The 26,214-nt window shown below is 39.8% G+C and overlaps 1 protein-coding gene across 1 annotated transcript in view; it reads left to right on the forward strand.

The window, feature by feature from the left end:
* Positions 1 to 4,253: 4,253 nt before the first annotated feature.
* LOC117525491 (storkhead-box protein 2-like) overlaps positions 4,254 to 26,214 on the forward strand; it is a 58,907-nt gene continuing 36,946 nt past the window's right edge. Inside the window, 1 exon segment of the mRNA XM_034187348.1 lies at positions 4,254 to 4,617. Coding sequence (XP_034043239.1) covers positions 4,275 to 4,617 — 343 coding nt within the window. The 5' untranslated portion in view covers positions 4,254 to 4,274.

Raw genomic sequence — 26,214 nt, forward strand, 5'->3', positions numbered from 1 at the left:
CGAAGAAACATGCCATCAAAGTTAATATTAAACGGACTAATCTGCCCGGCTCCAGAAGAGCACAGAAGAGATACAGTGAGGAAAATAAGTATTTGAACACCGTGCGATTTTGCAAGTTCCCCCACTTAGAAATCTTGGAGGGGTCTGAAATTTTCATCTTAGGTGCATGTCCACAATGAGAGATAATCTAAAAAAAAATAAATAAATAAAAAATCCGGAATTTGTAATTTCTCCAAAAACTCAGAGAAAATAGTGTTTTTGTCCCCTGAAGTAGAGAAATTACATAATATGCATCATATTTTGTCCTCAAACAAGACTGTGCTGCCCATTGGGGGATTTTCACACACCCACAGGCTAACGTCCGCTAAATCACACTGTATAATAAAAGCTGATCTATCCTTTATCAGTATATTGAGACACCCCATGACATCTGGTGTATACTGCTAATCCATATATCGGCTCTAATATACTGTTACTGTACATTATTACTGCACATTGTACATTATTATTGCACACTTTGCTGTACGTATTATTATTTTTTTTTTCAAATTTTAATTTTATATATTTTATCTCTATTCCTTATTTTATTCTACTATTAATAGTGGGAACAAGGGTGCACTGTCTAAGTGTAAATGCTGCTACTGCAAATAAATTTCCCAGCTTGGGATGAATAAAGTATTTCTATTCTATTCTATTCTAAATGAGTTTACTGTGCATCAAGTAGAGGTGGGCGATACCAGGAATTTTGGTATTGATCCGATACCAAGTGAATACAGGCCCAGTATCACTGATACCGATACCAATACTTTTTCATATTTAAGCTTCATAGATCCAAAGGATCCAAAAGACGGATAGAATTTCGCCAAACATTGTACGTGACAACAAAATATCACAGTTAACATTTTTGTTTAAAAAATATCACTCAACACAACTTAAAATCTCCTGAGGTAGAGGGCTGACTCGAGGAGAGCGCTGAGTGGGCGGGCCAGGTTGAGCCTCATGGCTGTTGGCTGGCGCCGCTGAGCCACGTGACGGAACAACAACAAAAGATCAGAGGGGGGCGGGTGCACTGCTCCGTGTTGTGTGACACAGCGCAGCGCTGCTCTTACAGAGAGTAGACTTTGATGAATCTGCGTACGCAGCAGTCAGTGCGTGCGGGAGAGAAAAAAAAGCTTGAGTATCGATCTTTTTACACGAGGATCGTTCTATATCAATACCAGCGTTGGTATCGATATTAGAATCAATCCGCCCACCTCTAGCATCGAGACTTCTGGTGCAGCAGTGAATCGAAGCTCCTCAGAAAATTTATTCTTTTTACAGAATCTTTTAAGAGTGAAGTTTCAAAATGTGTACGGATTAACAGAGACACTCTCTTACAGCCTGCTCCAAACTGGACTAAGGATACAGTTTATGTTTGAGCGCTTCATCTACAACTATGAAGGTTTGTAGCTTAGCCAGCTTAGCATCAGCTCAGATATAGGGGAGGTGATGGTCTAGTGGTTAAGTGTTGTGCTTGAGACCAGAAGAACCTCGGTTCAAATCCCAGCCTGACCGGAAAATCACTGAGCCCTTGTGCAAAGTGGATAATGGCCAAATGCGCTGCAAGAAACAAAGGTTTTTTTTGTGTGTGTGTGTCTTGAATGAATTTGGACGTTGCAGTGCGTTTGGCCCTTGTCGACCACCGTAATATAGCAATTTAAAAGAACAGAATTATATGTATAAACATAAAGAAACAAACTTTTGAGATCAACAGTATGTTAGTAAGTATACACTTATTGTTCACTTTTGAAAAGCTGCTTGAAATTTCAATTTCTTGTAACAACAATATTATTTTCTCCCAGGAAAAAGTACAAATGTGGAATTGTTGTATAGTGTGATGACCCGTAGGAACCAGCAGGTGGCAGTGTCGTGCGCCTCATTGCCACTAAAGTACTTTTTCTATCAGCTGTGGACCTGTTGAACTGGGTATAATAATAAGATTTCATAAATAAATGAGCAGGTCTCTTCAGGCACACAATACAACGTCCACACCAGTTTAGTCCCACAATGAGGAATGTTGAGAACTATTTAATAAACTTCCAAAAAACTTAGACCCTGCAAAATGCAGTCAACTGAAACAAATGAATTAGTCCTTTCCATCCAGGTTGTTAATACAATAACTAAAAAAGAATAAATCCTATCATTCTGTATCCCACCCCCCACCCCCCCCCCCCCCCCCCAAAAAAAAATTAAAGGGCACATAATGATGAAAAAATACGTCTTACACAGGCCCTAAGACCCATCCGGCCGGTGCTTATCCCCAGATATTGCAGAATGAAATGGATAAGAGTTTATGATGTTCCACAGATGAGATGCCAGGTCTATCTCCTACGTATCCTACAAACCCATCTTGTTTTATAATGTGGACAAAAATCAGAGAAGTAAAGAATCAATTTTTTTTTTCACTGTTTCACAGTGGTTATGTTCTTCTCAAAACACATTTTCACATAATTTCCACACAACCCAGCAGAAAGAATTTTATATGAAAGAAAAACAAAGCAAGAGAGATGGTCAACTGTTTCCACACAGACACTGGCAAAAATATAGAAGTAAACTATTATTCTGTTATTAACAGCAGTTATATTCTAAAACTGCAATAATATGTTCATAAGTCCACAGAATCCCATGGAAAGGATTTTATGTTAATGTAGCTGAAACACTTGTTTTCTGTCTCTTTCAGTTTAGTATATGTGTGGTTTTGAAGTTACACTTTGCTTGAAATGAGCTTGTTTGTTTCTTTCATTTCCAAAGCCTTGATCTGATGGCCACCAAGTCCACTGCTGCTTGTTTAATATTAGCCTTGTTTTTGTATGAAGTGTGAAGATTTGCGTTTTTGTGAGGATTTTACCTTTTTCTGTTTGTTTTGTAAGTCTTAGACTGGGCATGGCTGACCTGCTTGCTACTTGCACGTGCAGTTTAAAAGACCAGCTCATTCATCCATCCCTCGCTAGGAATAGCCTTCCGTGCAGGCCATGTCCATCCTTGTCACCTGTCTTGCCCATGTCTGCACTTTGGACTGTTTGGACAGTCTTTGTTTTTGTACTTTGACTCTTCTTCTTTGGTGAATAAAAACACTTATTTCACTTTGTCACTGTGTGGTTGTTTGCATTTGGAGTCCAATTTATTCGTCTGTGAAACAAAGTTGTGTGGGTGGATTGTACAATACCTATTAATTAATAGAGCATTGGCCTCATTTCTACACAATTAATGGGAATCATAACTTGTACTGATGATCATTGCTATCGTTTAAGTTTGATTAATGAAAATATACATAGATCTAATGTACTGTGTTTACAATTAATATAAATTTTGTCCATTAAGAAAACTTGAATTCAGTGCATAGCTTCAGAGGTTTACTCATTTCAAACAACTTTATTGATCCCTAAAAGGGCAATTACATTTACACTCCAATTACCTCAGGCAAAATATAGCAATTAATCTACAATTATTACTTGTTTACCGTAATAATGCCACACATCAAAATTAAAGACAACGCATATACATTTGACACTGTTTATGTGCTCTAAACTTGAAGTAGTCCATCATCTGCATTGAGGCAAAATGGGTGAAGGAAGCCAGGGTGAGGGGAGTGGAGAGACATGGGGGTGGACACGCCAAGTACATGTACACAACATCTAGAAAACAATACTGATACAACTTTGTGAACTTAGATCAAATTTCACAGAAACATTACATTACCAAACTTTGACCTGATTCTGATAAGGTAGTAACTACTAACTTCAGGATATAACAGGCAAGTTTCTTCATAGCTTCCCCATGGTCATGGAAATGCTGAAGATTCTCAGTCACCTAAATATGTAGAAATATAATCAGAATTACCCTTGAAGACAACAAGAAGTCCAATTCTTTTTGACTGAGCTTCTAAACATGATAGAGGTTTGTAATAAAAAAAAAATTTGATAATGTCTAATGGTTCTGGTTGAGCAATTAAGAACTGGGTTCTAGTTTAATACTAGGTTGCAATCCCTCGTCCCCAGGCTTCTATGTGTTTGTGGGTCTGAGTTGCAATTTTTAAAAGAGGCCCAGAACCTTCAACAGTATGATTGATGCAGCTCCACACTTCTGTTTTCCGTAGGATCCTGAACGCAGCACGCGTACAGTCGCGGCAGAGCGTCACGTTGCTTGTTTTCTTGCTTTCACACCGCCTTGGACGTTTTTTCTCATAATCAGTTTAGATTCATTTAATCATGAAGGAGTAACTTTGTGAGTCAGGAATGAACAAGTTCCTGCAGATAGCGCCGGATTCTTTGGCGCTCGTGCTGTCTCCGGTTCGAAGCCACGAAGATGACTCGTCTTCATCATCATCATCACCACCACCAGGCGAGAAGTTCAGGCACCGCACCGGCTACGAGGTGTTCGCCGAGTTTAAAGACGCAAACATGCAGCACTTCTGGAACGAGGCGCTGAGGCGGGCCCTGTCGGAGGTGTTCTTCCTCGGCTGGATCGATGAGCAGGTCCTGCTGGTGCAGGGGAAGGAGAAGCACCTGGAAGTCCTCAGGAGCGGATGGACCAGACGGACCCTCAAAGCACCACGGGGCTTTGAAATCCAGTGCATAGGTGGGTGCTGGAATTTAGTATAAAATTTGTGTACATAGTTAGGCTTAAACATATAAATTCACATGGGCAAAATTAACTAGAAAGGCAGTTTTGGAGTGCATGCGTCCGCCGAGGCTGAACAACTTTAGAATTTTGCATTTTCCCTGTGCTGGGATTTGTACAGCTAGTCCATGAGTGGAAGGATTGGTCCATCAAGTCATAACTCAAAAAGAAGAAACTCTCTCATCTTGTAATTTACCATATTAAAAGAGCAGACAGTGACGATGAACTCCTTCGAAGTTTGATCCACCGCATCAGTATATAAAGGGAGTTGAACCCATACACTCTGTATATAATGGACAGATCCAGTGTGACATCACCCATTGGTTTTCTATAGAGACCCATCACAATGTCTCCTGGACAAATAGCTACAGTAAGTCCTCTTCCAGTCACAAAAGAATAACCACTGTCTTTAAAATTTTTTTTTGTTGTTTTTGTACTTTTGTTATATTCAACTTATTTACAAACTGACAAGTTTGGGTGGAATAAAAGCCATCAGATTTGTTGCTAGTTGCTCTAGGATTTGAGAAGGTCAAAAAGTATCCCACTAAACATTAGACATCTTATGGATGTTCTATGGACCCTACGGACGCAATATAGACATGATGTACATGCCAATAAGACGTCTAATGTTTAGTGAGATCTGGTATCACTGTATTTGAGCGTGATCGCATTGCAATAACATCAACAAAGGTAAGGCCCTCTCACTTTGCTGATTATTACTATAATTTATTTTCCCCTGACAGCAGGTCAGGTCAGGGAGCATGTGCTGGTCATCACCACATCTCCCACTAAACATTAGACATCTTATTGGCATGCAGATCATGTATATATTACATCCGTAGGGTCCATAGAACATCCATAAGATGTCTAATGTTTAGTGGACCATTATACCATGAATCCTGGATGATACCTTCGCAGGCAGATGATTAGTCCATGACAAGCTGTTGAAGGTAGCCATATTTGCACTGCAGCAAGGTGAAATGTGGGTGTCCCTTTTAGCTTCGCCAACCGGCAGGATCCGAGTGACCTATGTTCTGGATGGTGCACAGAAAACACAAGTTGTCCAAACAGTCCCCAAAGATCCTCTGAAGAAACCTCATGCCAAAGACAAGATCTTTGTTGAACTTATAGTGTATGAACTTAAGAATGTCACCATCAGCTTTTCCTTTGGTATTATCCAAATCCTGTGTGTCATAGAGCTCCATGAGCTTTCGGTAAAACTGAAGAACAGCAGTCATGTGACATTTTTCAATGGCTGAAGAATGGTTTTTAAAAAAAAATGTTTTTATATTTTCCATGTTTGTCTCTTCTTTCCCTGTCATAGAAAGTCCAGTAAAAGGTGTTAATTATTTAATGTTGCCGGTATGATGTCAGAATTTCTGCAAATCATTTCTGTTTTGGCTGCGTGTGACACGTGAATGAGCTCATAGCCTCACCTGAATTTGGCTGCTCAGATAATTTGGTGCGGCTACACTTTAAGCTATGTGACAGTTTGTTGATGCAATTTCTCTTTTCTCTTTCGTTTTGCTTTTTGACAGACTGTCCATATGAAATAGCTCTGACAGGTTCACCTGTACTGTGAGCCACTCCAGATATAATTCTGCTTCGTGTCAGTTGCGATTAGCTTATCTCAGGGTTAAAGTACTTTTAAACAATTGCTTACATGAGTCAGGGTGGGCATTCTGCCAGCAGGTTCTGTGAAGTCAAGTTCAAGAAAGTTCATAGTCTCAGTAGCATATTAGCTGTTTCACACCCGTTTTACTCAAACTGATACCCAGTTCACATTCCCACACAGAGACTCAGCTGCTTTTGGCAAGGCTGTAATTCATGTATGTGCTGAGGCAGGTTTGGGCAGCTTGACATAATGTCAGCAAGTCTACACGTTACAGCTAACGTAATTGTCCTCACACATCTGTGAGTGCTAATGAGAGAATGGCCTGCAGCAAACTTACAGACCATCTTATTAAAGTCTCTTTCACAAAGTGTCTCATCTTCGATCATCAGTGCGGCAGCATCAACTGGGAACACACGGCAGGGTGACGAACATTTAGCAATTCCTTCAGTTTGATAAAGTTTTGCTTGTGAACAGAGAGTGTAACGTTATAACTTCAAGAAACGTGTAACAGAACCTGTGCCACCAATCAGGAGTTTGCGCGACCCATGTGATCACGACCTGGCAGTTGAAGACATACATTTACATACACCTTGGCTAAAAACTTTACAACTCAATTTTCCCCCTCTGCACGTATTCCATATAATCAAACAACATGTTTTAAGTTAATAAAATAAAAAATAGGAAGTTAAATGAATAAAAAATACCTGAAACACACACTGAATCCAGTAATGACTAAATTAAAGCTAACCAAATAGAGCAGGTAGCTGAATGGACAGTAGCTGTCCTGCCAGTATGTAGACTTTTGGTTTGAATCCCACTCATGCTACCTATCTATGTGCTTGAACAAGACACTTGATCTTCACTGTCCCAGCTGTACAGTAAATGGAAACCGGTCTTGACTGGAGAAGTAAGCTGTGTTTGAGGGGAAGACGTCTTTCATCAGTCTCTCATCTGGTTCACGCTATGGAATCTGGAGATAATAGTGGCAACAGGCCTGAGATCCAATACAAGATTTACTTCTTCACTTAAATTTTGGTATTTTCCTGTTATTGTTGCAATAAATTCCAATGTTTGTGTCGATTGTAAAAGTAGACTGGATATTTGACATTCATTTATGAAATTGTGACTTCTTAAGACAGGTTGAAATAACATCTAGCAGACAAATATTGGTGTTTTGGGACACAATTTGAGGGTTGCAATACAAAAGTTCTTTAAATTACAGCCATTGAAGGCACATATGTTACAAATGTGCCCAATTTCTATCAACATGTTCCAAAACAGAAGTACTGCATTACTCAGGGCACTTATACTGCTTTGTTTCTCAAACTTTTTCAGATCATGGGCTACTTAACCAAAAAATTGCGCGGCCCACCTAACTTCCCAAATACCCAGAAACAATAATCATTTATATACGAGTTGATCTGTTAGACAGTTGGGTTATTTTTAAACAGTTAAACAGTTTTCAGTTAGAATATGAAATGTGATATTTTACCAATTCACTCATGGACCACTAGAGGTCACTCATAGTGTGATATATATATATATATATATATATATATATATATATATATATATATATATATATGTGTGTGTGTGTTCCTAATTAGTTCAAGCAATTTAACTATGAAGTCATTTTGAATGTGAAAGTTTATAATATTCTTACAAATCTGAAAATGCTATGCAAATAAACAATAACCTATACTTAACTTTTAAAATTTTAATGCGTGTTGACACACATTTGTGGATTAATTAGCTGAAGTTGTAACTGTTCTCCCACAAATGACAGAATGTGCTGGTCTGCTAGTTAGAATACGTGACGTAGCTTTACTGACATCACTGACACAAACACTGATAAGCTTTGGAATTATAGCTAATAACTGACTGTATCATGCTGAAACCAAACAGAACATGAAAGCTGTAAATTCTGATACAGATCAGATACTGTTATGTTTTTATTAAATCCAGTATAATTTGCTCACAAGGAAACTTGATTTTCCATAATATACAGTCAGGTCTTTGAAAAGTGGCACAAAAATATAATTTTGTCTCTGTATGTCACCATTATTAACATTTTAGGGACTACTGCCATTTGTATACACAGTCTCCCGTAAGCAAGTAGGCAAATCAAAAAGTTGGGCTAGTTTTAATATACGTACATAACCTCAAATAAAAGTTTTCTTGAGACAGGTCATCCGTTGTTCTGTCTAAGATTAGGTGATGATCTGTCTGTGTACACTTGATTAATTCCAAGCTATTGAACATGTCTTGGACTTAATATCAATCAAAGAATACAAACAGAAATGGTACTGTACGGTAAATCTGTCTGGAGTAGGCCAGGCCAGGTTTTGGTGCATGCGATGCTGTAGCACACCGCCACATCCCCTACACTGTCATCTTGGATATTGGGAATTGGGCAGAGATCTAATCTGTTTTTCTCTTGTTAAAATCCTTCTCTGCTCCAGTAAGCCATGATGCTGTGACTGATGACACAACAGGAGGCTGTAACCGCTTCAGAGTTGTCATGAGTGTCTTGATGGCTTCCCTCACTATTCGTCTTCTTGCACAGTCACTCAGTTTTTGAGAATTGGGATAGATTTGAATGTATTTCATTAAAATGTGCGACTTAACTAACATTTTTTTTTATTTGGTACTTTGATATGTTAGATTTTCACACTTATAGTGTGTATGGCTTTTATATAATGATTGTTGAACTCGATGTGCATCAGAACCACTGGTGATAAACTTTGCAACAAATAGATTAGATGTTCTTTTTATTGTTTCAATTGGTGCTGTACATTTTGAGAGATTAAGCTCCAAAAGGCATAACTCTGTGTTTTCGGGTGTGTATGTATTTTTTAAATACTGATAAGTCTGACTGAGGGCCTTGGTATTTGTTGGCAGTCTAAACAATGGACTGGGAAGAGTGTGTGCTCCTTAGGAAGGAAAGTGGAGCGTTTGGTCAGGAAAAGGCTGCTGCTTTGTGTTTCCAGCTGCATCGCCCAGTCCTACATGGAAGGAAGAGGAGGGTCCTAGAGAGAATTATGGGAAATATTTGGTACAACACAGTGAGTTGTTGCCATAAATCGTAATGTCAGATCAGAATGTGTACTTGTAGGCTGTTGTAGCAAAGGTTAATTTTCTCTCCATTTGCCACTACAACACATGATAATATTCCACTGGAGGGCAGCACACTGACAAAAATGTTCATATTCCAAACCAGTCGAGAGTCAGCAAAGCCTTTGCACACCAGCTAAGTAGTCCCTCAGTATATATAATTTTTTAAATTTGTTTAAATGTGCGGCATTTGGTAGTTTTTGTCTTGAAAGTATTTTATAAATAAAATTGTTTGTAATTATTATTATTTTCTAAATGGTAAGATCATTCATCATCAGTAGATTTTATTCAGTTGGTCCACTTGGACTTTGACACATTGTTTCGTGCCATCACAAAATTAATAGAAATAATAAATAAATAAATAAAATCAGCCCTTTCCATACAATAACTTTAAAGGTTGTGCTCTTTCAGTTCAAAGTGAAAAATCTTTACCCCTGATCTTTAACTAAATCCAACTTTAAGCCAAATGATTGATTGCATAAGTGCATTTCTTTAATAGAAAGTAAAACAAAATCATCATGTTTACAGTGATTTTTTTCTTTGGTCACTGGGGATGAATAGAAGAGTATTTATTTCCAAGTCGCTGAACATCAGTCAATAAGAAATGGAAACAGGTGGTTAAACAGCAACAAAGAAGAAGGCAGTTCCACGTGTGACACTCGTGACTTCTTTTCTTTTTCTTTTTTTCTTTTTTTTTGTCATTTGCTGAAGGTGTGTGTATAAGCAGACCCTCCAGGAATTTGCAATGCCAGGATTTCAGTAATTAATTCAACAAAGAATTCAACCAACATACATGTACACAGAGACAGATGGATATATCTATATATAGACACAGACATATAGATATATTGGTTAAATTATTTGTTGAAATACAGCGCTGTGAAAAAGTTAGTGCCTCCTTGAGCTTTTACATGTTTGAAATATTATAGGACATTAAACAAATTCATGCTTTTTATCTTAAAATTTCTGAGATTCTGCCCTTTAAACTCACAATGAAAAGTAATCTCTACATCATGAATTAAAAGAAATAAAAATCTAAAAGCCAAAATGATGGCGTGAATAAGTAAGTGCCCCCTTTAGTACAACACGAACCATCACTCTTACATCCAGTCTTCTTCAGACAAGTCAGGGGAAGGATACATCAACATTTCCAAGTCATTGAATATGTCTTGGTTTTTATTTACATCAATTATGTAGAAATACAAACAGTATTGCACTCTATGGTAAATCTGTGTGGAGCAGACAATTCTCAAAAACTGAGTGAGGAAAGCCACCAAGCCACTCAGGTGACTCTGGAAAAAAAATATAGGCTCTGTGGCTGCAACTGAATAAATTGTGCATTGTGCAAGTTTTGAATTTTGCATACTGAGATTACTTTTCACTGTGAGTTTAAATAAAAGGCAGAATTTTAGAAGTTTTAATATAAAAAGCCTGATTTTTTTTTTTTTTTTTTTTTTTGATGTCCTAAAATATTTCAAACAATATTTCAAATCCTCACGCTGCAAATTTCTGGAAGAACTCTAGAATAAGGTCATAATAAGGTTGTGCAGTAAAGAATTTTTATTTATTTATTTTATTTTTGCATGGGGTCATAAACACTACCACTCAGTATGGACACACTTTCCTTTCAATTGAATGGGAAAGTGTGTGTTTTCAGTCGTGTACTATGGCGCACAGTGGCAGATGGTCAAACATATTGACAGTATGCTTCCTTGTTTGCTCACATGTGTGGGAGCATTGTTCATAACCCAAAGTATGTGAGTTATAAATTATTTTGGACTCACATATGCATTTACCTGTCAGAACCTGCAAATAAGAACGAGAGTGTTATCACTTGAGCAAAGTCATGGCGGGCGATATTGGACTGATTTTATGTTAAAATTTTCAGTTTCTGTCTTCTGTGCTATAGACGTGACTGGAGAAACAACAGACAAAGGTTCTTGAACCCACAGCCTTTCCATTCACAGCCATTGAATATGGGCCTCCTGATTTTTTAGATGAATTTGGCACGTTCATCTCTAGTCTTTCAACTAGTGTAGACAACATTTTGATTATTGGTGACTTTAACATTCATATAAATAAGCTCTCTGACCCCCTCGGTAAATCATTTATGGAAATCATGGATGCATTAGGATTTCAGCAGTTCGTTCATGGTTCAACGCATATCAGTGGTAATATTCTGGATTTGGTTCTTGCACGTGGCCTTGCTGTCACAAATATCGACATCCTGCCTCTTGCATCAGCGGTCTCTGACCACTCGCTTATTAGGTTTACAATTACGCTGCCGCGTTTAGTGGAGCAACAACCTTGCCTATCATTGCGGCGACAAATTAAACCTTCAACTTTGACTGAACTCGAAGCAAGACTACCTGAAATCCTAACTTCAAGCTTGATGAAATTTCAGTCAGTAGACAGTCTTGCAGATAGCCTGAATTTAGTGCTAAAAACCACACTTGATAAGATTGCACCTCCTCTATTAAAGCCACGCCTTCCCAAAGCACAGACACCCTGGTTCAATAGTTATTTGCGTGACCTTAGGAAGAAGGCTAGAGGGTTGGAACGGAAATGGCGTAGTTCCAAACTAGAGGTGTTCCACCTTGCGTGGCGTGAAGCTATTTTAGATTATAAGCATGCTTTATTGGCTACGAAGCAGACCTATTACTCTGAATTGATAAACAAAAACAAGCATAACTCAAAGTTCATGTTTGATACGGTGGCATTTCTTATTCATGGACAGCCACCTGTTGGTCGTTCTCCTTTTTCAGCACAGGACTTTCTGGACTATTTCGAAAAGAAAATAGAAGATATTAGGTTGAGCACATCTCAGCATATTTTGGTTGAATCATTGTATCCATCTACTGAGCTGGGGACTACTACTGAGGTGCTACCTAGATTCACGGAATTTAACAGTATCTCACAAGGTGTGCTGACGAAACTTGTGATGTCTACTAGAAGCACAACTTGTTTATTTGATCCTATACCAACAAAATTGTTTAAGGATCTTTGGCCCATTCTTGGGCCGACTGTGCTGGAAATTGTTAACCTTTCTCTAAACTCTGGATCTGTTCCAAATTGTTTTAAATCTGCAGTGGTTAAACCACTACTCAAGAAATCTAATCTTGATCCTGGTGAATTGAAAAATTATAGGCCGATATCAAATCTATCATTCTGCTCTAAAATTCTGGAAAAGGTGGTTTCACGGCAGCTTGTGGACTATCTTGCTGAGATTGACCTTTTTGAGCCACTGCAGTCTGCTTTTAGAAGACATCACTCCACAGAAACAGCACTTATTAAAGTAGTTAATGATCTTCTGCGAGCAATGGACTCGGATACTACTACAGTATTGGTGTTGCTGGATCTCAGTGCTGCGTTTGACACAGTTGATCATCATATTCTACTTGATAGGCTAGAAAACTGTTTTGGGATTACTGGAACTGCTCTTGTGTGGCTGACGTCTTATCTGTCTGGTCGTTCCCATTGTGTTTTGTGCAATGACACTACCTCTGACTTTAAGGGCATGAAGTTCGGGGTTCCGCAGGGATCCGTTCTGGGTCCCTTGCTTTTTTCCCTGTATATGGCACCCCTTGGGAACATTTTGCAGCGTTTCGGGGTTGCTTTTCATTGTTATGCTGATGATACTCAGTTATATATGCCGATAGCTGGTGGAAATCCTGTCCACATAAAATCTTTACAGGACTGTCTTGCAGCAGTGAGAAGTTGGATGTCTAGCAACTTTCTACTTTTGAACTCTGATAAGACTGAAATTATGGTTCTTGGCCCAGCAAGACATCGGCACCAATTTGATCAGCTGGCGCTTAGCCTAGGTTCATGTGTTATACATCATACTGACAAAGTGAGGAACCTTGGGGTAATCTTTGATCCTACGTTGTCCTTTGATCTCCACATTAGGGACATTACGAGGACTGCTTTCTTTCATCTGAGAAATATAGCAAAGATTCGTCCCATCCTGTCTATGGCTGATGCTGAGACTCTGATTCACGCATTTGTCTCTTCTAGATTGGATTATTGTAATGCTTTATTTTCTGGTCTGCCGCAGTGTAGCATTCGAGGACTTCAGTTGGTACAGAATGCTGCTGCCAGAATTTTGACACAAAGTAGAAGGTTTGACCACATTACTCCCATTCTGGCATCCCTTCATTGGCTACCGGTTTCTGCCAGATTGGATTTTAAAGTTTTATTGTTGGTTTATAAAATTGTTCATGGACTGGCGCCTTCCTACTTGGCGGACTTGGTTAAGCCCTACGTACCTGCGAGGCCTTTGCGTCCGCAGGGCGCAGGGCTTCTGTGTGTTCCGAGGATGAACAAAAAGTCTGTGGGGTATAGAGCCTTCTCCTACCGTGGTCCGGCTCTTTGGAATGATCTACCTGCTGTTATTCGGCAGTCTGACATGGTGGAGATTTTTAAATCAAGACTGAAGATCCACTTTTTTAGACTGTCTTATCATTAATTTTTTAATCTGTTTGTGTTTGCTTTGTAATTTCTTTTTATTCTACTGTGTTTTATCTTTTAACTGTGCTTTTCTTGCTTTTAATTTTGAATTTAGATTAATTTGTGTTGTTGTGAATTATGTGAAGCGCCTTGGTGCGACTTTGTCGTGATTTGGCGCTATATAAATGAATAAATTAAATTAAAAATTGAACCTTGTAACTCGACCAGAGTTGTCATGGGTGACTTTCTTCTCGAGTCTCTTTTGTGCTCCGTGCACGATCACTCAGTTTTGCAGGATGAGCTGCTCCTGGCAAATTTACCATAATGTACCATACTTCCATTTCTTAATGACTGATTTAACTGAACTTCAAGGGCTATTCCGTGACACTGAAATTTTTTCTATCAGTCCTTTGCCTTCTTGAAGTTTCTAACGCTAACTGATTATGAGTGGGATCATTTATTTGTAATATTACTTATACAATCCATGATATTGTGTAATGGATTTATACTTACATCCTGATGTACACATTTATTTTCACTTTAAGATTTACAAGCACATTTTTTAAAATTATGGAATAAAAAAAATTGTTTTCACAACCCCATTTCCATTGAAGTTGGAATTCTGTTTTTATTTACATTTTACACAACGTCCCATCTTCATTGGAATTGTGGTTGTAATTATATTGATTTGATAACATTTTTATTGTAAAAATGTAAAATCCCATAGGGATGAGTACTTTTTGCAAGCACTACTCCATACTTACATTTTGAGTCCACATTACTTTACTAGTATGTAGTCAGTGTAAAACCTAAAGCACATACCCTCAAAAAAAGAAGGGGGAAAAAGGGGAAGGTATAATTTACTTTATCTGTGCGATTTGTGAATTGTTGACCCTGATGTTGGAGGTTATTGTACTCATGAGTGCTTGATAGACTACTTTTAAAAGACAATTTAGTACACATTTATAAATGGATGCTGTAATTACACAACATTTACACTAGAGGGCCACTCAGTGGAGTGCACCCCTCTGCCAAGGTTGAACAATAATCTTAAGCAGATCTCAGTTCCTCCTATAGGGCTTTTATTAGAAAATATTCTCTTATAATCAGAAATGCTTTATTTATATAATTTATAAAAATGTGCTCTACCTCACAGTTTTAAAGAAAAAAAGTCCTGGATTCACCCCTTTATTCTAATCCCTCCAAAATAATCCAATTTTTCTGGTTTCTTCTGTGGCCGCTTTTCAGAAATCATGGGTTGAGTATTTTTTTTTGCAATCCAACCATTTGACAGACATGAATGAAAACATTGTTTCTTTTGCAGAGCCCAAAATAAAGACTGTGAAAATGACTCATTCTTCAACTTTAATTAATTTATTTATTTTACAAGGTTTGTGAATCCTTAAGGCCTTGGAATTAGATAAACATAAAACAGGTCTGGAGTCTGTTAAAGTTATAATGATTTCTCTCAGTATTGGATAAGTCGGTTGGCACCAAGACTAAAAGAATTGTAAAACACTATAGTCACTCAGAAAATGTAATTCCATTCAGGACTGCAGCAAAGTGTTTTATTTTATTATTGATTCATCTTTCTATGATTTGTTATTAAGTATTCATTAAGTCTAAAAAAATATATGAAGAATTATATCTTCTTTTTTTTCCAGTTGCTGAGGGGACACCATTGAAATTCTTTGTCTTATCAAAAGATCATGACAAAAGCAGAAGTAGTTCATGTTTTACAAGCTGGAATCAGAGAACAACAGACATTTTTGCATGATAAATGAATGATGAAGATGGGCAGTGATTGAATTTTCTGTCGGCGGCCTAATGGATGAGGACATGCAGCTGTCGTGGACATAAAGATGTCTCGCTGAAAGTGTTCTTATGCTGGACTATTTATATTAATGGCTATGGAGGACTAGTTTCGCCTCTGTATAACTGGCTCTTTAAGGAAACGGCACTCAAAGGCAACAGCTATGAGCTCATCGGCTTGCGTTGTCATGGTAACAGAGGCAGTTACCGCACTACTGAGAAATAAAATGGCTGGCGTTGTGTCCCACCCCCCTCCGCTTCGCCCCCCCTGCCCCTCTTTCCCTTTTGGTATCACTGAAGTGGAGCAGATTGGTTGTGACACTGTCCCCTTCACCCACGCTGCCCCCTCACTTGGCTTCTTATTCTGTTTCTCCAACCGTCCATTCACACTTGCACATGTGGCGCTGCAGCGAGCAGGAGCTGCTACACTAGGGGGCATTGAAGTGACGCTCTGGTTGTTTTTATTGGCAGCCCCCACTGGTGTAAATCTGCCAGTGCAAAAATCAGCAAAGATTAGGAATTTGAAACAGTCTTGACTGGTCAAGAGCCATTTATTGGGTCACGACATTATTCTGCAGCCTTGTGTGAGGGCCATTTAGTCAGAATTGACAACAAATATTCCTCCAACCAAACATGTTAATGTTACATTATTGTTCTTTAATATTTATTGTGTTTGAGGGTTCTTAGAAGAGACTGCTGATTTCATTTATTCCGGAGTGCAATAGATCAAATTGGTCCCTGTCGCTCATTGATAAAGACTCATTAGGGCCCGAGTAGGCAACGTCCTACGAGGACCCTATTGTAATTGCGCTGTTTATTATTATTAGGGCCCGAGTAGGCAATGTCCTACGAGGACCCTATTGTAATTGCGCTGTTTATTATTATTAGGGCCCGAGTAGGCAACGTCCTACGAGGACCCTATTGTAATTGCGCTGTTTATTATTATTATTTATTATTATTAGGGCCCGAGTAGGCAATGTCCTACGAGGACCCTATTGTAATTGCGCTGTTTATTATTATTAGGGCCCGAGTAGGCAACGTCCTACGAGGACCCTATTGTAATTGCGCTGTTTATTATTATTAGGGCCCGAGTAGGCAACGTCCTACGAGGACCCTATTGTAATTGCGCTGTTTATTATTATTAGGGCCCGAGTAGGCAACGTCCTACGAGGACCCTATTGTAATTGCGCTGTTTATTATTATTAGGGCCCGAGTAGGCAACGTCCTACGAGGACCCTATTGTAATTGCGCTGTTTATTATTATTTTTTATTATTATTAGGGCCCGAGTAGGCAACGTCCTACGAGGACCCTATTGTAATTGCGCTGTTTATTATTATTAGGGCCCGAGTAGGCAACGTCCTACGAGGACCCTATTGTAATTGCGCTGTTTATTAGTATTATTTATTATTATTAGGGCCCGAGTAGGCAACGTCCTACGAGGACCCTATTGTAATTGCGCTGTTTATTATTATTATTATTATTATTATTATTATTAATTATTATTAGGGCCCGAGTAGGCAACGTCCTACGAGGACCCTATTGTAATTGCGCTGTTTATTATTATTAGGGCCCGAGTAGCCAACGTCCTACGAGGACCCTATTGTAATTGCGCTGTTTATTATTATTATTATTATTATTATTTATTATTATTAGGGCCCGAGTAGGCAACGTCCTACGAGGACCCTATTGTAATTGCGCTGTTTATTATTATTAGGGCCCGAGTAGGTAGCGTCCTACGAGGACCCTATTGTAATTGCGCTGTTTATTATTATTATTATTTATTATTATTAGGGCCCGAGTAGGCGACGTCCTACGAGGACCCTATTGTAATTGCGCTGTTTATTATTATTATTTATTATTATTATTATTATTCTCACTCTTGAAATCGATCAGCCTCTTCCCATGCTCAAACTTGGGCGAGCTTTTCGGAGCGCGCCATTTCACTTCGAACGGCTGTCACGCCCACATACTTCATCGTAGATCCTTCAAACTTGCTGGACATGATGAGGGCTCCGCCCTGAACGTCTACATATCTTAAGTTCCCACCTGCGCCATAGTGCCCCCCGGTGGTGGCGGGAAATGTCCTATTTTTACTTTAAGAGGTCCTGATGTCACATACTTAACCCAATCAACTTCATTCCACTTCTAAAATATGCAGAACAAGTTGGTGAACGTAGGCGATGAACGCCGTGAAGTTACGAGTAACGGCGTCCGTGTGGCGGAGTGCAGAATATTGACCATTTGCCATGAAATTACGTTCTTCCTTTTGACGGCTTTAATTTTGTCACATCATCATGAAAATTGATACACAGGTCGAGCACGACAACCTCTTACAATTCATAGGGGCGTCGCCCATGGGCGGGGCAAAATGCCTCAATAGCACCCCCTTGAAACTTTCAAAAACCCCTCCCCATAGGGGTTTTTTTGGAGTAGGGAGATGAAAATTGGTACACATGTGTGACTTGCATAGACGTACAAAAAAGTCTCTTGCACCATGGGTCTACTCCAAACAGGAAGTCGGCCATTTTGAATTTTTTTGTCATTTTGGCGTGATTTCCACATGTTGTATTTGAACGAACTCCTCCTAGGGATTTTGTCCAATGCACTTCAGATTTCTTCCACATCACCCAGAGATGATTCTGACCAAAAGTTGTCAAAAGCTTTTCTGTATGTCGAAGGGTGTGGCAGCTATGGTGCCGCCATTTTGACCCTTCGCCATATGAACATTATACTTAAACAGGTACTGAAGTCACATATTTAACCCCATCATCTTTCTTCCGCTTGTAAAACATGCAGATCAACTTGGTGAACGTAGGTGATGATCGCCGTGAAGTTACGAGTAACGGCATCCGTGTGGCAGCGTGCCGAATATTGCCCATTCGCCATGAAATTACGTTCTTCCTTTTGACGACTTTAATTTTGTTATATCATCATGAAAATTGATACACAGGTCGAGCACGACAACCTCTTACAATTCATAGGGGCGTCGCCCATGGGCGGGGCAAAATGCCTCAATAGCGCCCCCCTTGAAACTTTCAAAAACCCCTCCCCATAGGGGTTTTTTGGAGTAGGGAGATGAAAATTGGTACACATGTGTCACTTGCATAGACGTACAAAAAAGTCTCTTGCACCATGGGTCTATTCCAAACAGGAAGTCGGCCATTTTGAATTTTCTTCTCAGTTTGGCGTAATTTCCACATGTTGTATTTGAACGAACTTCTCCTAGGGATTTTGTCCAATGCGCTTCAAATTTCTTTGACAGCATCCAAAGATGATACTGACCAAAAGTTATCGAAAGCTTTTCTCTATGTTGAAGGGTGTGGCCGCTATGGTGCCGCCATTTTGACCCTTTGCCATGGAACATCAAGTCATGATAACTCCTTCATGCTTTGCCTGATTGACTTGAAACTTCACATGTATGATGACGGTTGGCCCCTGAACACACCCAGCCCCTCTGTTTGTACACCGAGCGCCCCCTAGTGGATGAACAATCAACATGTCATAACTCCTTGATGCATTGTGTGATTTGTTTAAACTTTTAACTGTGTGATGAGTGGTTGCCCCTGCATGCACATGCCCACATGTGGTCACAAGGGCACCCACTGGCCTGGGTAGGCGGTTGCGCGGAACGAGGGCCCGTATATGACTGCTTGCAGTCCTAGTTTGTCATGTTATCATACACCAGCCATCAGGTGTTTTAAAAACAGACAATAATGGGGTTTTTCTCCCATAAATACTTCACTGACTATGAGGTGGTGAATATATTCAGGTCTTTTGAGCCGCTTTCACACACACACTGCAACTAAGAACAAGTCTAGACACGACCCGTAGGAGCTGCATGTGGGAACGCAAATGTCCGAATCAGCTGGATTAGACCTCAAATGTAGAGGTGGGCGATACTGGGAATTTTGGTATTGATCTGATACCAAGTAAATACAGGCCCAGTATCGCCGATACCGATGCCGATACCAATACTTTTTCATATTTAAGCTTCATAGATCCAAAGGATCCAAAAGACTTAGGATAGAATTTCACCAAACATTGTACGTGACAACGAAATACTTTATTATCACAATCAACATTTTTGTTCAAAAAAAATATCACTCAACACAACTTAAAACAAAATCTCCTGAGGTAGAGGGCTGACAAACCACAATACAAGGCTGCGCTGCTCTGTGTTGTGTGACACAGCGCAGTGCTGCTCTTACAGACAGAGAGTAGACTTTGATGAATCTGCGTGTGCAGCAGTCAGTGCGTGCAGGAGAGGAAAAAAAGCTTGGGTATCGATCTTTTTACACGAGGATTGTTCAATATCAATGCCAGCGTTGGTATCGATATTATTGATATTAGGATCGATCCGCCCACCTCTAATCAAACGGACTTTGCCCAAGTGCAAAGTCTGATTCACAGCAAGCAAATGGGCGTGTTGATGACATTTGATTTCCATCATGCAACTGCCACAAAACCAGAACAATATAAACATCCGATGACGAAGCAGAAGGGCCATTTGCACAAAGACGTCAACAACAATCTCGAACTGTAGAGTCAAATTGCAGTAAAGTTCTCTGCACTGGCAGCAGAAATGTAGATGAGTGATTGAGTGGGTTAAATAAATGATAAATATGACCAAATAAAAAAAAAAAAAACAGCAAATAATGAAGATGAGATGATTAGTTTGTGGTGAACTTTGATGCGTCAGATCAATCCCAAAAGCAAAATATGTAATATCCCATAGACATGTCTACCACCTGCTGGATAGTTCAAAGATGCTGGATAGTTTATGGAAAATTCGAAACACCTGTGGTTTAACATGTGCGTTACTTTGTCTGCCAAATGTGGAGCAATATCCACCTTGTGTGCTTCCTTCCCCCCGGTGTCCACCTTCGTGTAGTATGGTGGCCGTTGCCATGTGGGTAAATATACTTCAAATATACAACAGAGCAAAAAACTTAAACTAAATTTAAAGAATGGACAGAGATTTCCGAACTTCTCTAGGCAAGCGTCAGCACTGAAGTTGCCAAACAAATCCAAGGAAGGATAAGAGAGCGATTTCCGCAGTGGGCTTTTTCCATCATGTCCTCTGTCCTACTCAGGCACAACCCCTCACCTAAACCAAACAGCGTTTCTAGTGGGTAAGAACACATCTGACATATAATCTGCTGTTTTATGCTGCAGGTGTGAAAGGTGACAGGTACTTGAGTCTGTACCTGTTGCTTTAAATGGGAAGGACCTGCTGTTGGCCACGCCCACCTACCTCGATAATTTTTTTCACCTCAATATGGCCTGTTATGTTTACACTTGTTTACTTACACAACAATGTTGGCAATAAGATTCCAGAATAAATGGCTTGGTTTTTACTACCATGGCGTAGCACCTGTGCCTTTTTTTCGTCACAGGTTGTAGCCCAAATGAACAGAAAAATATTTATATGAAATCATGTTTTTTTTTGTCTCTTTCTGGCCATGCTTCCCGCAGGCAGGCAGTGACAGTGAAGCAGGTGAAGTGAAGACAATGACTATGTTTACATGCAGCCAATAACCCTTTCATAACCGGAATATTAGCAATAACCCGTTTACGCATGGCCATGTAAACACCCGCAAAAACCCGAATATGCTCATATTCCGGTTTTTAAAAACCCGAATATGACCCCTGGGTTACTCCTTTTCTAACCCGAATATCAGGTCATATAAACATGCATCGGAATATCCCCATAGAAAGGAACATTATTTTGTGTTCTGCGCATGTCCTATCCACAAGGAATCTTGGTCTTTTGAGTACGGCAACTACTTGTATGCAGCGCGTGCAACCCACCGGACACCACAGAAGCAGAGGTAAACAAGTACGGGGAAATCCAGACGCAGCAGCACAGCACCACACTTTTGGAGCGAGGAGGAAACCGAATACTTCATTAGTATCGTGAAAGACATGAATATAATGTCTTTTATTGACGGTAGAAAGTACCAAGATAGCGACATTTACAAGAAGGTGGCCGAAAAGTTACGCGAAGCAGGATTTGCACAAACACCAGACCAAATCAAGCACCAGTGGAAGACGTGCATCGCTGTTTAGATGGGGATATACCAAATGATACCAAAGACCATGTATACAGGAGTAACTGTCTGCTTAAGCATGTAAACGGGTTATTCCTAATGATTCAGAGACCGGAATATTGACCTTATCTCAAATATTAACGGCATGTAAACGTAACCAACGTTTTACTCAATGCTAATAGGTATTTTCTCAACAACTGCATAATTAATCAATAGTTTGGAAAGATAAGTCCAGTTTAGACATGTTTCAAAGCCACACTCCACAGCTCTATTTGGTACAACACAGTGAGTTGTTGCCATAAATTGTAATATCAGAGGTGTAAATCGTAAGGTGTTATATGAAGACATTTAGCCAAATGACAGATGAAAACATGTTGATGTGACTGAGGTGGTATGTTGACTGTTTTATGACCCTTTATTTATTTAAATGCAGTCTTTGTTGACAGATATCAAGAAGAATATGTATTTAGGATCTTTTAAAATTTTTCCAGCTTCTAGTTCCAGTGTCTGAATAATCTTGGGGTGGTGGCCAAGCGGTTAGTGTGCTTGTTTCCAGTGTGATAGGCTCTCAGTTCGAGGCCACTCCTACCCATTCTCCACATAATGTGTAGTTTGGTCACGAAGGGTATCCAGTGTAAAACTTGTGCCAAATCAACATGCAGATCCACCTTGGATCTGCTGTGGTGAACCCCAAGTGAAAACCAGGGAGAAGCCGAAGGGACTTACTTACACTTTGAAAGGGATGTACTTGCATAACTCAATCTAAACTAACAATAATATTATTTATTGTAATAATTTCTTAGTCAGTATACTGTCCAACAAACATAGTTATTTTTTACAGGCCTACAGACAACAATGTCAAAATAATATAATGACAATAAAATGTTTAGCACCATTTCCACCCAGCAAGAAGGTCCCAGGTTCACTTCTAACTTGGTCCTTTCTATGTGGAGTTTGCATTTGGCTTCCCTACGCACAAAGTGTCAGTGATAATCACCATTTAAAATAAAAAAACATATATAACCTGGATGTGGACATGGATGACGTTGTATTAGATGTAGGAGAAAGAATTCTAAATGTTGAAAATAGCCTGATGTGTGAATAACTAAGAAAATGATCTATTTTTTAAAACAGTTGCACTCTGCTCTGCAATGGACTGGTGGCCTGTCCAGAGTGTGCCCCGCCTCCTGCCCAGTGAACACTGGGATAGGTTCCAGCTCCCCCTTTACCCTTAATTTGAATAAGCAGGTATAGAAAATGAATGAATATTTCACTCTGGATATGAATCTGGCTGATTTTTGTGGAGAGAATTTTCATTCAGTCATTCAATTTCATCACTTATCCGGGACCTGGTTGTGGTGGTAGGAAAGCAAGCAGCTCACCCTACTCTTCCCTATCCTCAGCCAAGTCCTGTAACTCTGGGAACGAGAGATCCCAAGGCATTCCCAATCCGGATGGGAAATATAATCTCTCCAGTGTGTCCTAGGTCTTCCCTGGGGCCTTCTCCCAGTTGGATGTGTCTGGAAGACCTCCCTAGGGAGACGACCAGGGTCTATCCTCACCAGGTGCCCACCCAGCCACAACTGGCTCCTTTCGATGCGAAGAAGTAGCGGCTCTACTCTGAGTCCCTCCTGGATAGTCGAGCTTCTCACCCTGCCCAGGAGTGAAAGCCCATATCCGTGACCTTATTCTTTCAGTCATTACCCAAAGATCATGACCATAGTAGGTGAGGATAGAAGCATAATCAACTGGTAAATTGAGAGCCTCGCTTTCTGGCTCAGCTCCTTCTTCACCACAACAGTCCAGTACAGCGCCGGTAAGATTTCAGGTGCCACCCCAATCCGTCTATCAATCTCACACTTCAACTTACCCCCATTCGTGAACAAGACCCCAAGATAATAAAGTACTCCACTTGGGGTAGTAACTTTCCTCTGACCCAAAGGGGACAATCCACCGTTTTCTGACAGAAGACCATGGTCTCTGATTTGGAGGTGCTGATTCTCATCCCAGTTGCTTCACATTTGGACTCAAACCTGCTCAGTGCGCATCGTAGGTCAGTGCCTGATGAAGCCAACAGAACCACATCATCTGCAAAAAAAGCACAGATGCAACTCTGAGGTCACCAAACTGGACACCGTCTGGTCCCTGCTGACTGCACCTTGAAATCCTGTCCATGAATATCATGAACAGGATTGGTGACAAGGGGCAGCCCTGGCGGAGTACAACACCCACTGGAAACAAGTCTGATGTAATGCAGAGAATGTGGACACAACTCCTGCTTTGGTCATATAGACACCGGATTGCACCTTGCAGTGAATCCGGTACCCCATATTCCTTTAGCACCTCCTACAGGATATCCTAAGGGACCCGGTCATATGCCTTTTCCAAGTTCATAAAACACATGTAGACTGGTTGGTCATACTCCTAAGACCCCTCTAATATCCTTGTGAGGGTAAAGAGCTGGTCCACTGTTCCACGACCAGGATGGCACCCGCATTGCTCCTCCTGAATCTGAGGTCCGACTAACGATCTAAGTCTCCTCTCTACTAACCTGGCATAGGCTTTCCCAGGGAGGCTGAGAATGAGAAGTGGGATTCCTCTGTAATTGGAACACACTCTCCAGTCCCCTTTTGGGGACTACCACCCCAGTTTGCCAATCCAGAGGTACTGTCCCCAACTTACATGCACTGTTTTCATTCAGAATAGTCTTTTTTTGTCTATTTAACCACCAGTCACCGCTGTATGTGTCCTTTGACAAGATGCTCATCTGCATTGTTCCCATCCACCCAACTGTAAAGGTACTGGCCTTGACTGGGGAAGTAACCTGCGATGGACTGGTGGTCCATATTCATCCCCTTCACTGTATCCAGGCACAAGTATCTGAACAAGATTCCTTTACAGGACTTACTTATGGGAGAAGACATGCTGATGCACGTAACCCTTTTTGCAGTCCCCTCTTCCCACCGTCAGGGAGGGGGTGAGGCTATCATTGTGGGACTGTTAGAGTAGTGGTCTCAAACTGGAAAACCGGGGACTCGATAAGTCCCACCTGACAAGAAAGCTATCAATATAAAAGGAAGATATACTAGCAGAGGAATATCTTTCTTTTGTAGTATTCTTTTGGTGGTTCTTTACTGTGGAGTAGTTTAATATTGTACAATATTTTAAACAGTATATTAAAAAGTGTAAACCTGCCATCCCTGGTTCTCAAGACCAGGCACCTACATGACTCTATTCTACTCTATTCTACTCTTCTTCTTTTTATAGATATTTTGATACGTATACCTTAGTATACACTAGTAGAGTTCTACCTTAGAATTGGAATATATTATAGAAGACATACCTTATTGAATTTTCATGAACACTCTAAGACAAATTTTAAGTTAAATCTTATCAGTGGGACTGTTTTGGTGCTGATCACAAGAATCCTTTTCATTTCTACATTATTATGATTATTATTATTTCTTTAGTGCTGTTTTGTTAGATTGTGTTATATAGGTCCAGTTTGTAATTATTTTCTCGCATATCAATCTCAATTCTTTTCTAATTCTTCTTTATTTATTTTTTTCCTTTAATGTCCAAACCATTATTGCCAAATGCCTTGTTTTTCTTTTGACGACTACTTTGGAATTAATAGAGGATTACACTTAAAGCGTTAATTAAACAAAATGTACGATTCTTATATTTGTACCATCATATTACCCTAATTTTTATCCGAATAAAGTCAGTCAATCAATCAACAGAACGGGTTTCACAAACAACCCCACAAGGTCTCTGTGGGACTTTGTGGGGTTGGTTCCATCAACCCAAACCATATTTTACTGTAAAACAGGGAAAGATGATTTTGCACAATATGATGACTTTAAAGATACAGTGTGTAGGATTTAGAGTTGGTTATTAGCTGAAGTTGAACATAGCATTCATAACCATCTGGTCATTAGCATATAATAACCTGCAACAAGGTGTTTTCTGAACCTTAGAAATGAGCCCTTCAAATCTACATGGAGGTGGTCCCCTCATGGAGACCACCACATTGATACAGTAGCCAAAAACAGACGTACTAATGCCGCGCTCATATTAGCTACAAGCCATGACAACAAGCAGTTGGCTTTGGTGGCGTTCCCAGGGCATGCCTGCTCCATCGCCGTAAATCACTTCAGATGTGTAATCTGGTTTCACAAACATAGTTTTTAGATTTAGAAGTGTTTATTTCTTGCTAACTTTTACAAAATATATCAGAAACATATTTATGCAGAAACATAGCTGTTTGGAGCATTGTCTGCCATCTTGGATTATTTTGTTTGAACAAACAACCATCTGATGCCGCTCTGCCTATTCACTCTGATTGGCAGTCACTGTGTTGCGTCACTCAGAATTTGCATAAAATAGACTTCAGGTTTATTTTGGCCCTGCCTAACCGGCAACAGAGTGACTGCTGTCTCTTGCTGCTGCAAAACGCCCACTCTGATTGAAAATCAAGTCATCACTTTGCCTCTGTCATTTGCTAAATGTAA

The sequence above is a fragment of the Thalassophryne amazonica genome, chromosome 15 (assembly GCF_902500255.1).
Source record: "Thalassophryne amazonica chromosome 15, fThaAma1.1, whole genome shotgun sequence".
Taxonomy (NCBI): Eukaryota; Metazoa; Chordata; class Actinopteri; order Batrachoidiformes; family Batrachoididae; genus Thalassophryne; species Thalassophryne amazonica.